Below are 13,963 nucleotides of genomic sequence, written 5' to 3'. Positions count from 1 at the left end.
GTCTTCTCGTTGCCGTGAAGATCCCGCCCACTGACTCATGTAGCCGACAGCGAAGCAGTAGAGGGCTTCTAGATGAGAGGTGAAGGATCGTTGTCTTGAAGGATGAAAACTCTGAGGAATGGTGTTTGTGCACCTGCTTTTATAGTGGACAGCTTCATGCCTAAAAGGGCACGGTTCAAACACCATAGCCAATATTAAAATATTGGCATTATTGTAGAGAGGTTTGTAGAGTGGAAGGACAACTCCCCATATGCGTTAGCACGCAATGTCAAGTGTACTGAGTAATAAGGGAACGCTAAATGAAAAGCAAAATACAGTACACTCAAAAATGTTGTGCAACTGCAAAATCAAAGACATTGAGAGATTCATTCTCAGCATCACGTCTTCGTGCTTCGTGTATTTTGTACATTTGGTTTGATCACATCATTAGAAACTAGTGTGAGCAATTTTGAGTCATTGTGTGTAAACGATGACAACTGTGTTGTAGTTGTGATTAACTTTTGCCACCCGTGTATCACAGTGCGAAATGTGTTTTAGTGAGTAAGAATGTGTTTAGAGTTTTGCAAAAAGAGTGGATGAGATTTTCAAATGGTGTCTAACTTCCTGAACTTGTTTTGCCAAAATTATAGTATCATGACAACGTTAGTGTGTTCAGGTTTCACTATATTTGTGTGGCAAATTTTTTTAAATGTCCTCACTAAAATAGAGAAACTTGTTGAAAACCCACTACTAAGGACATTTTAGGTGGTCCTCACCTCTCTTCTCTTCTATTCTCCTCTCTTCTCCTCTCCTCTCTTCTCCTCTCCTCTCCTCTCCTCTCCTCTCTTCTCCTCTCATCTCCTCTCTTCTCCTCTCCTCTCTTCTCTTATCTTCTCTTCTCTTCTCCTCTCCTTTCATCTCTTCTAATCTTTTCTCTTCTCATCTCCTTTCTTCTCTGCTCTCATTTCTTCTCCTCTGCTCTCCTTTCCTCTCCTCTCCTCTCCTCTCCTCTTATCTCCTCTACTCTCCTCTCTTCTCTCATCTCCTCTCTTCTCCTCTCCTCTCTTCTCCTCTGCTCTCCTCTCTTCTCCTCTGCTCTCATCTCATCTCTTCTCCATTCCTCTCCTCTCCTCTGCTCTGCTCTCATCTCCTCTCTTCTCCTCTGCTCTCATCTCATCTCTTCTAATCTTTTCTCTTCTCATCTTCTTTCTTCTCTGCTCTCATTTCTTCTCTCCTCTCCTCTCCTCTCATCTCCTCTCTTCTCTTGTCCTTTCCTCTCCTCTCCTCTCATCTCCTCTCTTCTCTTGTCCTTTCCTCTCCTCTCCTCTTATTTCCTCTGCTATCCTCTCTCTCCTCTGCTCTGCTTTGCTCTTCTCTGCTCCACTGCTCTACTCTCCTCTCTTCTCTCATCTCCTCTCTTCTCCTCTATTCTCCTCTCCTCTCCTCTGCTCTCATCTCCTCTCTTCTCCTCTCCTCTCTTCTCCTCTCTTCAACTCTACTCTCCTTTGCTCTCATCTCCTCTCCTCTGTTCTCATCTCCTCTCTTCTCATCTCTTCTCCTCTGCTCTCATCTCTTCTAATCTTTTCTCTTCTCATCTCCTCTCTTCTCCTCTGCTCTCCTCTCATCTCCTCTTTTCTCCTCTCTTCTCCTCTGCTCTCATCTCTTCTAATCTTTTCTCTTCTCATCTCCTCTCTTCTCTTCTGCTCTCATTTCTTCTCCTCTGCTCTCCTCTCTTCTCTTCTCCTCTCATCTTCTCTCCTCTCTTCTCCTCTCCTCTCCTCAACTCTCATCTCCTCTGCTCTCATCTCCTCTCCTCTGCTCTCATCTCCTCTCTTCTCTTCTCTTCTCCTCTCCTCTCCTCTGCTCCTCTCTTCTCCTCTCATCTCCTCCCTTCTCTTCTATTCTCCTCCCTTCTCTTCTATTCTCCTCTCTTCTCCTCTCCTCTCTCCTCCTCTCCTCTCCTCTGCTCTCATCTCCTCTCTTCTCTTCTCTTCTCCTCTCCTCTTCTCTGCTTTGCTCCTCTCTTCTCCTCTCATCTCCTCCCTTCTCTTCTATTCTCCTCTCTTCTCCTCTCTTCTCTTCTCTTCTCCTCTCCTCTCCTCTGCTCCTCTCTTCTCCTCTCATCTCCTCCCTTCTCTTCTATTCTCCTCTCTTCTCCTCTCCTCTCCTCTTTTCTCCTCTCCTCTCTCCTCCTCTCCTCTCCTCTGCTCTCATCTCCTCTCCTCAACTCTATTCTCCTCTGCTCTCATCTCCTCTCCTCTGCTCTCATCTCCTCTCTTCTCCTCTCTTCTCTTCTCTTCCCTTCTCCTCTCCTCTCCTCTGCTTTGCTCCTCTCTTCTCCTCTCATCTCCTCCCTTCTCTTCTATTCTCCTCTCTTCTCCTCTCCTCTCCTCTCTTCTCCTCTCCTCTCTCCTCCTCTCCTCTCCTCTGCTCTCATCTCCTCTCTTCTCCTCTCCTCTCCTCTGCTCTCATCTCCTCTCTTCTCCTCTGCTCTCATCTCATCTCTTCTAATCTTTTCTCTTCTCTTCTCCTCTCCTCTCCTCTGCTCTCATCTCCTCTCTTCTCCTCTGCTCTCATCTCATCTCTTCTAATCTTTTCTCTTCTCATCTCCTCTCTTCTCCTCTGCTCTCCTCTCATCTCCTCTTTTCTCCTCTCTTCTCCTCTGCTCTCATCTCCTCTCTTCTCTTCTGCTCTCATTTCTTCTCCTCTGCTCTCCTCTCATCTCCTCTCCTCTCCTCTGCTCTCATCTCCTCTCTTCTCTTCTCTTCTCTTCTCCTCTCCTCTCCTCTCCTCTGTTTTGCTCCTCTCTGCTCCTCTCATCTCCTCTCTTCTCTTCTATTCTCCTCTCTTCTCCTCTCTTCTCCTCTCCTCTCCTCTCTTCTCCTCTCCTCTCTTCTCCTCTGCTCTCATCTCCTCTCTTCTCCTCTGCTCTCATCTCATCTCTTCTAATCTTTTCTCTTCTCATCTCCTCTCTTCTCCTCTGCTCTCCTCTCATCTCCTCTTTTCTCCTCTCTTCTCCTCTGCTCTCATCTCTTCTAATCTTTTCTCTTCTCATCTCCTCTCTTCTCTTCTGCTCTCATTTCTTCTCCTCTCCTCTGCTCTCCTCTTCTCTCCTCTCTTCTCTTCTCCTCTCTTCTCCTCTGCTCTACTCTCCTCTCTTCTCCTCTCATCTCCTCTATTCTCCTCTCTTCTGCTCTCCTCTCCTCTCCTCTCTTCTCTTCTCCTCTCCTCTCTTCTCCTCTGCTCTCATCTCTTCTAATCTTTTCTCTTCTCATCTCCTCTCTTCTCCTTTCCTCTCCTCTCATCACTTCTAATCTTTTCTCTTCTCATCTCCTCGCTTCTCTGCTCTCATTTCTTCTCCTCTGCTCTCCTCTCATCTCCTCTCTTCTCCTTTCCTTTCCTCTCCTCTCCTCTTATCTCCTCTGCTCTCCTCTCTTCTGTTATCCTCTCCTCTGCTCTTCTTTGCTCTTCTCTTCTCCTCCGCTCTCCTCTCTTCTCCTCTCATCTCCTCTCTTCTCCTCTATTCTCCTCTCTTCTCCTCTCCTCTCCTCTCTTCTCCTCTCCTCTCTTCTACTCTCTTCTCCTCTGCTCTCCTCTCCTCTGCTCTCATCTCCTCTCTTCTCCTCTCCTCTGCTCTTATCTCCTCTCTTCTTCTCTGTTCTCATCTCATCTGTTCTAATCTTTTCTTTTCTCTTCTCATCTCCTCTCTTCTCCTCTGCTCTCCTCTCATCTCCTCTCTTCTCTTCTCCTCACTTCTCCTTTCCTCTACTCTCCTCTCCTCTGCTCTCTTCTCTTCCCTTTTCTGCTTTGCTCTTCCCTTATCATCTGCTCTACTCTCCTCTCTTCTCCTCTCATCTCCTCTCCTCTCTTCTCATTTCCTCTCCTCTCCTCTGCTCTTATCTCCTCTCCTCTCCTTTCCTCTCCTCTCCTCTGCTCTTATCTCCTCTCCTCTGCTCTCCTCTCCTCTCTTCTCTTCTCTTCTCTTCTCTTCTCTTCTCCTCTTCTTTTTTCTCCTCTGCTCTCCTTTCTTCTCCTCTCCTCTCCTCTAAAAGTCATAGAAATTTATACTGTGAATGTATTTTAATCTGCTCTAAAATATTCCATGCACTAGAAATTGTGTGTTTTAGTGCAATATCTTTAAAATTATCCTAATTAATAATCCTGATTCACTAATCACAAATGACTAGTAAGGTCAAGGAAATTTGTTGATTTAAAAGAAAAGGGCCCCTGCTCTTTTTGTCTTCTGGTCTCTTCTCATCTCTATACTGCACCTTTTCTCATCTCATCTTTTCTTTTTCATCTTGTCTAATTTTGTCTCTTCTCATCTCTTTTCTTTTCTGTTCTCATCTCATCTCATCTATTCCCTATTCTCTATTCACTGTCTATTCTCTTATATCATTGCTTCTTTTCTAGTAATGTCTCATCTTGTCTTTTATCTTTTCATATTCTCTCATCTATTCTCGTCTCATTTCATCTCATTTCATTCATCTCATCTCTTCTTTTCTCGGCAAGTCTCATCTTGTCTGTTCTCTTCTCATCTCTTCTTGTCTCATCACTTCTTGTCTCGTCTTTTCCATTCTCATCTTTTATTTTCTCACTAGCCTATTCTCTTCTCATTTCATCTCTTTTCTTATCATGTCTTGTCTTTTCTCATTTCTTCTCTTCTCATCTCTTCTTTTCTCATGTTGTCTCTTCACTTTTCATCTCATCTCTTCTTTTTTCATCATGTCTCATCTCTTTAACTGCACATTTTTCTCCTCATCTCATCTCCTAACTGCACATTTTTTCTCTTATCCTTTCTCATCACATCTCATCTCTTCTTTTCTCATCTTGTCTCTTTTCTTTTGCAGTAATATCATGCTGATCTTCAGATAGGATTTTTAGTATTCAGACTCAACAATGGGTGACTTTATCAGACACATACTGTATACACACTCACACACACACATTGACCTGGCAGTGTCCCAGCTGGTTAGGGATGACTGCGGATTAACAACAAGAACAACAAGACTTGAGTCTCTAAAACAAATAGATGTGCGAGCAGCTGCAGAGTCATTGTGATACTGTGGGTTCCCATGGCAAGGGGGTGTTAGGGGAAAGTCCCTCAGCCCCAGGCGTCAGGTTTTAAGGTTGTTCTGAAAACAGAAAAGGTAGTTATCTGTGGACCGGAGGTAACTGATTTGTATAAATGATTCTTCTATTGCTCTCAGTCCATTTTAACATGATTTTCTCTTTCCCCCTCAGATGGACCCGGTGCAGAAGGCAGTGATAAACCACACATTTGGTGTTCCTCAGTCACTGAAGAAAAAACAGGTCATCTCATGCAATATCTGTCACCTACGCTTCAATTCCACGGTTAGTGTGGGTGTGTGTGTGTGTTCATTCTTTACTTCTGTCATTTTTTTCTATCTTTATTACTGCGCCCTTATATCTTCTTACTTTTTTAACATTTGAAATTAACACTGTCCCTCTTAAATGCTTACACGCATAGACACACTCCCACTTACCTAACTATCTAAATTTGTAATTCCCAAATTACTTCTACTGTCCTTGAATTAAACTAATTATGATTACTGCAGATTAACCGTAAACCAAACCCTAACCCTACCTTTAAGCAATAAGGTACAATATAGCACTGCCTCAAGTGCCTTTTTAAAAGCAGTTACTACATAAAAATATAAAATTTATTTTATTAAAATGCATATATTGTATTTACATTAACTATACAAATGAGGACCTTAGCAAGCAATTTGTCATACAGAAGTCAACAATATCTGCAGTATCACACTGCCAAGTTCTGAAAGTGGCTGGAGTAGTATAGAAGTTAGCACAGAAGAAAGAGACAGACAAGGAAGGTTTATACTGTACATTAGTGTTGTGAATCGATTAAAACATTTAAACGAATTAATCGCACAGTTTTCTGTGATTAATCACGATTAATCGTGATTAAATTATAGTACATGATACATTATCGCAAACATTAAAAAATCATCATAAATATATTTACTTTATACTTTGTCTCAAAGAACTTGCAAGAAACTGGTTTGTCATCATCTATTTTAATTATTTAAATATGTACATGTTAACATGTTCAGTTTTATTTATTTTATTTTTATTTTTATTTTTTTTGCGGATAGAGTTAATTAGACAAATTTTTACAAGTAATAATCTTTGATCCAAGTATATGTATACATGCCATAAAATCAGTGGAAATGCTGTAATTAAAAATTGGGCAAAAGCCTCTGGTATTTTACAGTGGACATTTATTAATGATATGATCAAATGGGCAGATTCAAATAATATCAAACTTTATTGGCAAGAGAAACTTTGCCAATGCATTATTAGACTACCTAGCTGCAGTTTGCTGAATGGCCAGGTCTGTTAGTCTCTATCACGCACATGCGGGCCCTACATGAAAAGAGTCAAATCTGGAAAAATGTGGGAATAGTAGACTCCCACTTAGTTTCAAGTTTGTCAGATGTATTAGGGAAAAAACTGACCCAAACAACATGAAACCGATAACGTCCACTAAAGGCCACACACCTCAATTCAGTGGACATGTAGAGGGAACCGTGCAGTTTCGACAGAAATTCACAGTTGAAATTTGGCTGGTTGTGACAACTGATGGCAGTCCTGCTAAGAGGGCCTTTTGTATGTTAATGACTGACTATTTTGAGTGAAAGGTGTTAGGTGTTTGCTGTGGGCAAGGCAACTAACAGAAAGTTTGGCTTATTGTAGGCCACAGCAAACTACATTACTGTACAGACAAACATGCTAAAATAAACACCCTGAATGTAAAAACTGTTAACTAAACAGTGGTGATATTTACAGTTTTTCTCAGTCAATTTTATAAATTTCTCCAAACTATAATCAGTGCTCTCAAAACAATTCAAACAGCGGACGAAACAGGCACTCAGTTTTGCAAAACAGTTCAATTTCACTGCATAATGAAGCAACATATTGTTTCCTGATAATGCGTTTATTAAAACTAAATACTAACATAAAAACTATAGATGTGTTCTCTATTGAATTCATAACATTTTCAGCTATTGACACACAGCTATATGATTGAAATAACACATTTATCATAAAAACCTCAATAAAGACCTTTTTCCATCTGTTTTCATAAAATGTCTCTACATTTTTAGTTGTTCCTGCTCTTCCTCTGGAAGGATGATGAAGAAGTTTACTGTAAATAAAACAAATAACAAACAAAAAACAACAAACAAACAAAAAAACAGAAGTCTTGCTAAATTGTATGGACCTAAGGCAGCACTATAAGCACAGATGGTACAGTAATTGTGGTCATTGATTGACTGGCATGCAGAGGAATTGTTCCCTCTTCTTTTTTGTTGAGATTGAAGTCACTGTAAATCTGCTCACATTAGGCTGAACACTTTGTATGTCTCAGAGAGACCGTGATTCATAATATGGTCAATTAGAGGAACTATCAGATCATTTGAGCCTCTTCTGTTTCTTCTTTACTTTTCCATCCTGCTGTCCTCTTTCTCTCTGCTTACCATCATTACACCATCTCTATTTGGTCTTTCCTTATCTCATTCAATGCAGTGCTCAAAGTACAAAGTACGGGTACTAAAGAAATTGAGTGCAAACAATTTAATCTTACTGTACATTACAGTAGTAAACCAAAATTAAGAAGTTAATAAAATAATTAAAAACATAACAAAAAATAAAGTAATAAAATAAAAATAAATAATAAAATGTCTGTTTTTAAAAAAAAATTATCTGACGTGTGCATAAAAAACAAACACTATGAAAACTTTAGGAATCATATTGGCCAAAATCTCACCATTGTGCAGAGTGGTATTACTACTGATACCTTCTCTTCACCAAGTACACATCTGCCTGCAATACATTTCCACAGGTATGAACAGTCAGTCTGTGTGCCCTGCAAACTCCTCCACAGGGCTCCCAAAAAATGTCTGTCTGGGTGAGGATGCAATGTGTGTTGCAATGTGTATCTTTCTCCTGGGCAATAACATGGAGGTGTTCAGCAGGTGTTTTTTGCTGCCAAGACTTTAAGATGTGTGTCTATACAGAAAAGACTTTAAAAAATAAACCTACTAGAAATATTTACTGAAGTAAAAAGTGTAACATCTAGCCTCGGCCTCCCCCATTGTTGACTATTCATGATTTCAGTAGCGGTTTTAACCACCACGCAAACCACGCAATTGCATGTGGCCCCGGACGTTAGGAAAGCTCAGCAAAAACCGCTTGAGGGGTGACATGTTGCTCTGTGTACACTCTTAGAGCAGTTCACATTAGATGTCTGCCGGGTTTGGGTCAGTTTTTCAAGTAGGACATTTAGTTTGGGTTTATAATTTAGGAAAAAATATACAGGCCTTGCGAACTTGTTTCGCCCACGCGCTCTCACTCACAGATATGCGTGAACGAATGAATTAGGGGCCGTTCACACTGAATGTGTTTTTGCATGTAAAAACTCTCCCCTGAACTACCCTCCCCTGAACCCTCGCGGCTCAACGATTGGTTCCTGGGCTCGGGGTGCCACCCACGGCCACGCCCTGCCCTGGTTCCTTTCTTTTCGGAAGTGCATGAGGAGCTGACAAGATCGTGGGAGGCACATTTTACTGCCCGGTCCCGGTCTTTCAGCTCCCCCGCTCTCACTACCCTCGATGGTGGAGTGGCCATTCGGTGATCCCCCAGGTGGATAATGCGCTCGAGGTGCACTTGTGTCCGCAGAGCGCCGCCACCTGGCGCGGGCGCCCGAATCTCCCATCCAGGGCCTGTAGGTTTACGTCGTCCCTGACGACTAGGACCTACGGTGCCACTGGACAAGCCGCCTCCGCCCTGCACGTCATGGCTCTCTTGCAAGTACACCAAGCCAAGGCGCTAAAAGAGCTGCACGAGGGTAGTTCTGACCCGGGATTGATGCAGGAACTGCGCTCGGAGAGCGACCTTGCTCTCTGGGCAACGAAGGTCATGGTGCAGCCTCTCGGGCAGGCGATGTCCACCCTGGTGGTCGAGGAGTGCCACCTTTGGCTCAACTTGGTTGAGATGTGAGAGGCTGACAAGGCACGGTTCCTTGACGCCCCCATCTCCCAGGTTGGCCTGTTCGGCAACACCGTCAAGGACTTTGCCCAGCAGTTCTCGCAGGTGAAGAGCAGACGGAGGCCATACAACACATCCTGCCCTGGCGCGGCCCCGGCGTGGAGCCCAGCGCAGGAAGCAGACGCCACCCGTCTCACGGCCGGCTGCCAAGGACCTGAGGAAGGCTTCGAAGTGCCCCTGAAACAGGCGACCCAGGGGTGAGGAGACCTGCTTCTCTAGAGCTGGTGAACAGACCACTCTATCCCCCGCTGGAGGGCCGGGAGGAGAATCTTTGTTTCAAGAGGCTGCGGTACCCAAAAGATCGACAAAAGAGTGGTTTTCTCGTTTCCTTGGTCACAGGTCTGGTGCGCACGGCTGTCGTCATGACCACCGTCCCATTTTTGCAGGTATGGCGCTCCAGCAGTGGACCCCCCGCCCCTGTGCGCCCAGCTTTGGCACAAACACACCCACATGGGATTGGTTCCGGTAGACTACAGGGACGAGATTCCTCCTCCCCCCCTCCTTGGCCAATCTTATGGTGGGCGGCAGGAGCCAGGTAAGTGCTTCGATGTCCCTGGACTCAGCACGGCCAGGGGGCTCGAGTCCCCTCGACATGGCACCACGAGCTCCGCCCTGCCACAAGGCCCCACCTGCCATTACGTCCAACGTGATCATTCCCTTGGTCCCCCTCGCCCGGAGTTTGGGCGTGTGGCTCGCGCTTTCCAACCCGTTGCGATTGCTGACCCGGACAGTCGGCTATGCGATTCAGTTCGCCAGGCACCTGCCCAGGTTCAGCGGCGTCTGCTTCACCTCGGTGAAGGGCGAGAACGCCGCTACCTTGCGTGCGGAGATCGCGACACTTCTGCCCAAGGGTGCGATAGAGCCTGTCCCTCCAGCCGAGATGAAGAAAGGGTTCTACAGCCCTTACTTCATCGTACCGAAGAAAGGCGGTGGGTTGCGACCAATCCTGGACCTGCGAGTACTGAACCGGGCTTTGCACAGACTCCCGTTCAAGATGCTGACGCAAAAACGCATTCTAGTGAGTGTCAGACATCAAGATTGGTTTGCGGCGGTAGACCTGAAGGACGTGTACTTCCTCGTCTCGGTCTTACCTCGACACAGACCCTTCCTGCGGTTTGCCTTCAAAAGCCAGGCGTACCAGTACAAGGTCCTCCCCTTCGGCCTGACCTTGTCCCCTCGCGTCTTCAAGAAGGTCACAGAGGCAGCCCTTGCCCCGCTAAGGGAAGTGGGCATCCGCATCCTCAACTATCTTGACGACTGGCTAATCCTAGCTCACTCTCGAGAGTTGCTGTGCGCACACAGGGACCTCGTGCTCCGGCACCTCAGCTGACTGGGGCTGCTCTAGGTTCCCCTAGAGCAGGCCTCCAGGTGCGTCGTGGTTACAACAGATGCTTCCAAGACGGGCTGGGGCACCGTATGCAATGGGCACACAGCCACCGGCTCCTGGACTGGCCTGCGGCTGCGTTGGCACATCAACTGCCTAGAGTTGTTGGCAGTACTGCTCGCCCTGCGGAGGTTCCAGCAAGCACGCGTTGGATTGCCTTGATCCAGGGCAAGCACGCGTTGGTCCGGACGGACAACACAGTGACGGTAGCGTACATTAATCGTCAAGGCGGTCTACGCTCCCGCTGCATGTCACAACTCGCCCGCCATCTCCTCCTCTGGAGTCGGCAGCGCCTCAAGTCGCTACGAGCCACTCACATCCCGGGTGACCTCAACACTGCAGCGGATGCGCTGTCATGACAGGTTACCCTCAGGGGAGAGTGGAGACTCCACCCCATGTGATCCAGCTGATTTGGAGTCGATTCGGTCGAGCACAGGTAGACCTGTTTGCTTCCCGGGAATCCTCCCACTGCCCGCTTTGGTACACCCTGACCAAGGCACCCCTCGGTATAGATGTGCTGGCACACAGCTGGCCCCCTGGACTTCGCAAATACGCATTTCCCCCAGTGAGCCTACTTGCACAGACCCTGTGCAAGGTCAGGGAGGACAAGAAGCAGATCGTCCTAGTAGCACCCTACTGGCCCACCCAGACATGGCTCTCGGATCTCACACTCCTTGCGACAGCAATTCCTCTGAGGAAGGACCTTCTTTCTCAGAGACGGGGCACCATCTGGCACCCATGACCAGACCTCTGGAATCTCCAAGTCTGGCCCTTGGATGGGACGCGGAAGACCTAAGTGGCCTCCCACCCACGGTGGTAGACATGATCACTCAGGCTAGAGCTCCGTCTACGAGGTGCCTGTATACCTTGAAGTGGCATCTGTTCGCTAAGTGGTGTTCTTCCCGACGCAATGACCCCCAGAGATGCGCAGTTGGATCGGTGCTTTCCTTCCTGCTGGAGAGGCTGGAAGGGTGGCTGTCCCCCTCCACCTTGAAGGTGTATGTAGCCGCTATTTCGGCTCATCACAATGCAGTAGATGGTAAGTACTTGGGGAAGCACGACTTGATCATCAGGTTCCTGAGAGGCACTAGGAGGTTGAACCCCTCTAGACCGTGCCTCGTTCCTCTCTGTAGTCCTTCAGGGTCTACAGGGAGCTCAATTTGAGCCCTTGGAGTCAGATGAGCTTAAGGCACTCTCAAGACTGCCCTCCTGACTGTGCTCACTTCCATCAAGAGGGTAGGGGACCTGCAGGTGTTTTCTGTCAGTGAATCGTGCCTGGAGATCGGTCCAGGTTACTCTCACGTGATCTTGGGACCCCGACCGGGCTATGTGCCCAAGGTTCCCACGACCCCTTTTAGGGATCAGGTAGTGAACCTGCAAGCGCTGCCCCAGGAGGAGGTAGACCCAGCCTTGCTGTGTCCGGTGTGAGCTTTACGCATCTATTTGGATCGCACGCAGAGCTTTAGAAGCTCCAAGCAGCTCTTTGTCTGCTTTGGTGGACAGCGGAAAGGAAGCACTGTCTCCAAACAGAGGATCGCCCACTGGGTCATTGACGCCATCGCAATGGCATATCAGGCTCAGGACATGCCACCCCCTGCAGGGTTACGAGCCCACTCTACCAGGAGTGTGGCGGCCTCCTGGGCCCTGGCCAGTGGCACCTCTTTGGCAGAAATCTGCAGAGCAGCGGGCTGGGCAGCACCCAACACCTTTGCGAGGTTCTACAATCTCTGGGTTGAGCCGTCTTGTCCCGTGTATTGGCAGGAACAAGCAGGTAAGTTCCGGGACAGCTGGCTGGGTGTACCGCTTGCGCATAGTGCCTTTCCCCTCCCTTGAGGTGAAGATGTGCGCTCTTGACTCCCAGTTGTGTTCACAGACTGATCCCTGGATGACTTTCCTCCTTAGCCCTCTGGCAGTTGAGTTTGCGAAGAAACTTGCTGCCTGCCCAATATGTGTGCTAATGAGGCCCTGTACTGAGATAAGTGCTCCACATGTGCTGGTTCCCCGAAGGCGACCCCACGTGATATCTTCCGCAAAATCGTTTCCCTGTCGGTAAACTGCGTCTTCCTTGGGCAGAGGCCCCTCTGTCCCCGGTCGCCATGCTCTGTAGAAACTCCTCCCCCTTCGGGTAGGACCTACCATGGGACCTCTCCACATGACATACTTCCGACAAGACTCGGTAAGACCATGTGACGTATTCCACACAAAATACCCCCCCTTTTTAGGCGGGGTGTGGTCTCCGCGGTCTTTTCCCCTTGGGAGGGACACCCCCCAACGTAGACACTTATGGCTCCCAGTCGGTTAAAAAATTCCACTCTTTTTGTGGAGAAAAGAGAGGAAAAGAGGCCTCAGCTGGGCTAGCCTGTCCCTGTTGTTGGGCAGTCAACTTGTTCCTGAAGGACCGTTCGATGCTCATAAGAACATTGGGGGAGGTTACGTGACGACCTGGTGCACTGGCTACGAGGCACACAGCGGTCTGCCCGTCTCGCACCGCCAGTTCACGTAACACAGTTCAGCTAGTTGTGGCATTTTTTATAGGGACCCGAGTGAGTGACAGATAGGGAATGTCATGGTTACTTTCATAACCTCCATTCCCTGATGGAGGGAAGGAGACGTTGTGTCCCTCTTGCCACAACGCTGAACTACCCACTTAAATGGCCGGGACCTGGTCTCGGCTCCTCAGCACAAAACCTGAATGAGTGGTTGCATACCAGCTCCTTTTATATACGTATGTCTGGGGGAGTGGCATGCAAATTCCACTCGCCAATTCCCATTGGCCTTTTTTCAAAAAAGCAGAGGTGTTTGGGGCTCCCAAGAGTGACCCCTAGTGTCACTACATCCACACAACGTCTCGTTCCCTCCATCAGGGAACGGAGGTTACGAAAGTAACCATGATGTTTTGCACACCCTGTTAATAAAAAAAAATATATAATATATGTAGGTAAATATTGCATTTTTTTGTATTGTGGAAAAACTGGAAAACCTGCATTAATTATCTTTAACTAGCTTTTTATTTCATCAAACATTTTGAATGTACTTGGCTACAATGGCTGATAGGATGATGTGACAAGGAGGAGGGCCAGGCCGTGACAACGCACGCCTGGCCCCCTAATCAGCTGAGGAGAGGGATAAGTGCAGCGGAATGTGTTAGTTCGGGAGAGAGAGAGTCACATGCAGCTGCCGTGTGCATTTATGCTTTTGTGTCTGATAAGCCTGATTGGGGGCCGGGCGTGTGTAATCACGGCCCAGTCCTGCCCTCCTCCTCATCACAGATTAATTTAAAATTACGATTTGAAATCAATTTTATGTAATTTTTTTAAGCAAAAATTTTCAAAATGGGGCCCCGGGTTGGTCAGTTGCTTGGGGCCTCAGAAATAGCAAACCTGCCCCTGCATGATTGACCCCCTAATTCCCACACACACACCTCCACCTAACACCCCACCCCCTCCTGCACAGACTTTTGTTGTTCTGATCTCTGGTCAGACTTGCTGAGGAGTCGTTTCAAACACACCT

General features: G+C 47.0%; 1 protein-coding gene across 1 annotated transcript in view; it reads left to right on the top strand.

Annotated features, from left to right (window-relative positions):
* Positions 1 to 13,963, top strand: part of LOC127450497 (zinc finger protein 385D-like) — a 170,795-nt gene that overhangs the window by 126,492 nt on the left and 30,340 nt on the right. The window contains exon 4 of the mRNA XM_051714670.1: positions 5,224 to 5,334. Coding sequence (XP_051570630.1) covers positions 5,224 to 5,334 — 111 coding nt within the window. The remainder of the gene's footprint in view (positions 1 to 5,223; positions 5,335 to 13,963) is intronic.

This window comes from Myxocyprinus asiaticus, chromosome 13 (assembly GCF_019703515.2).
Source record: "Myxocyprinus asiaticus isolate MX2 ecotype Aquarium Trade chromosome 13, UBuf_Myxa_2, whole genome shotgun sequence".
Lineage (NCBI taxonomy): Eukaryota > Metazoa > Chordata > Actinopteri > Cypriniformes > Catostomidae > Myxocyprinus > Myxocyprinus asiaticus.
This window is presented reverse-complemented; position numbering and strand designations above follow the sequence as displayed.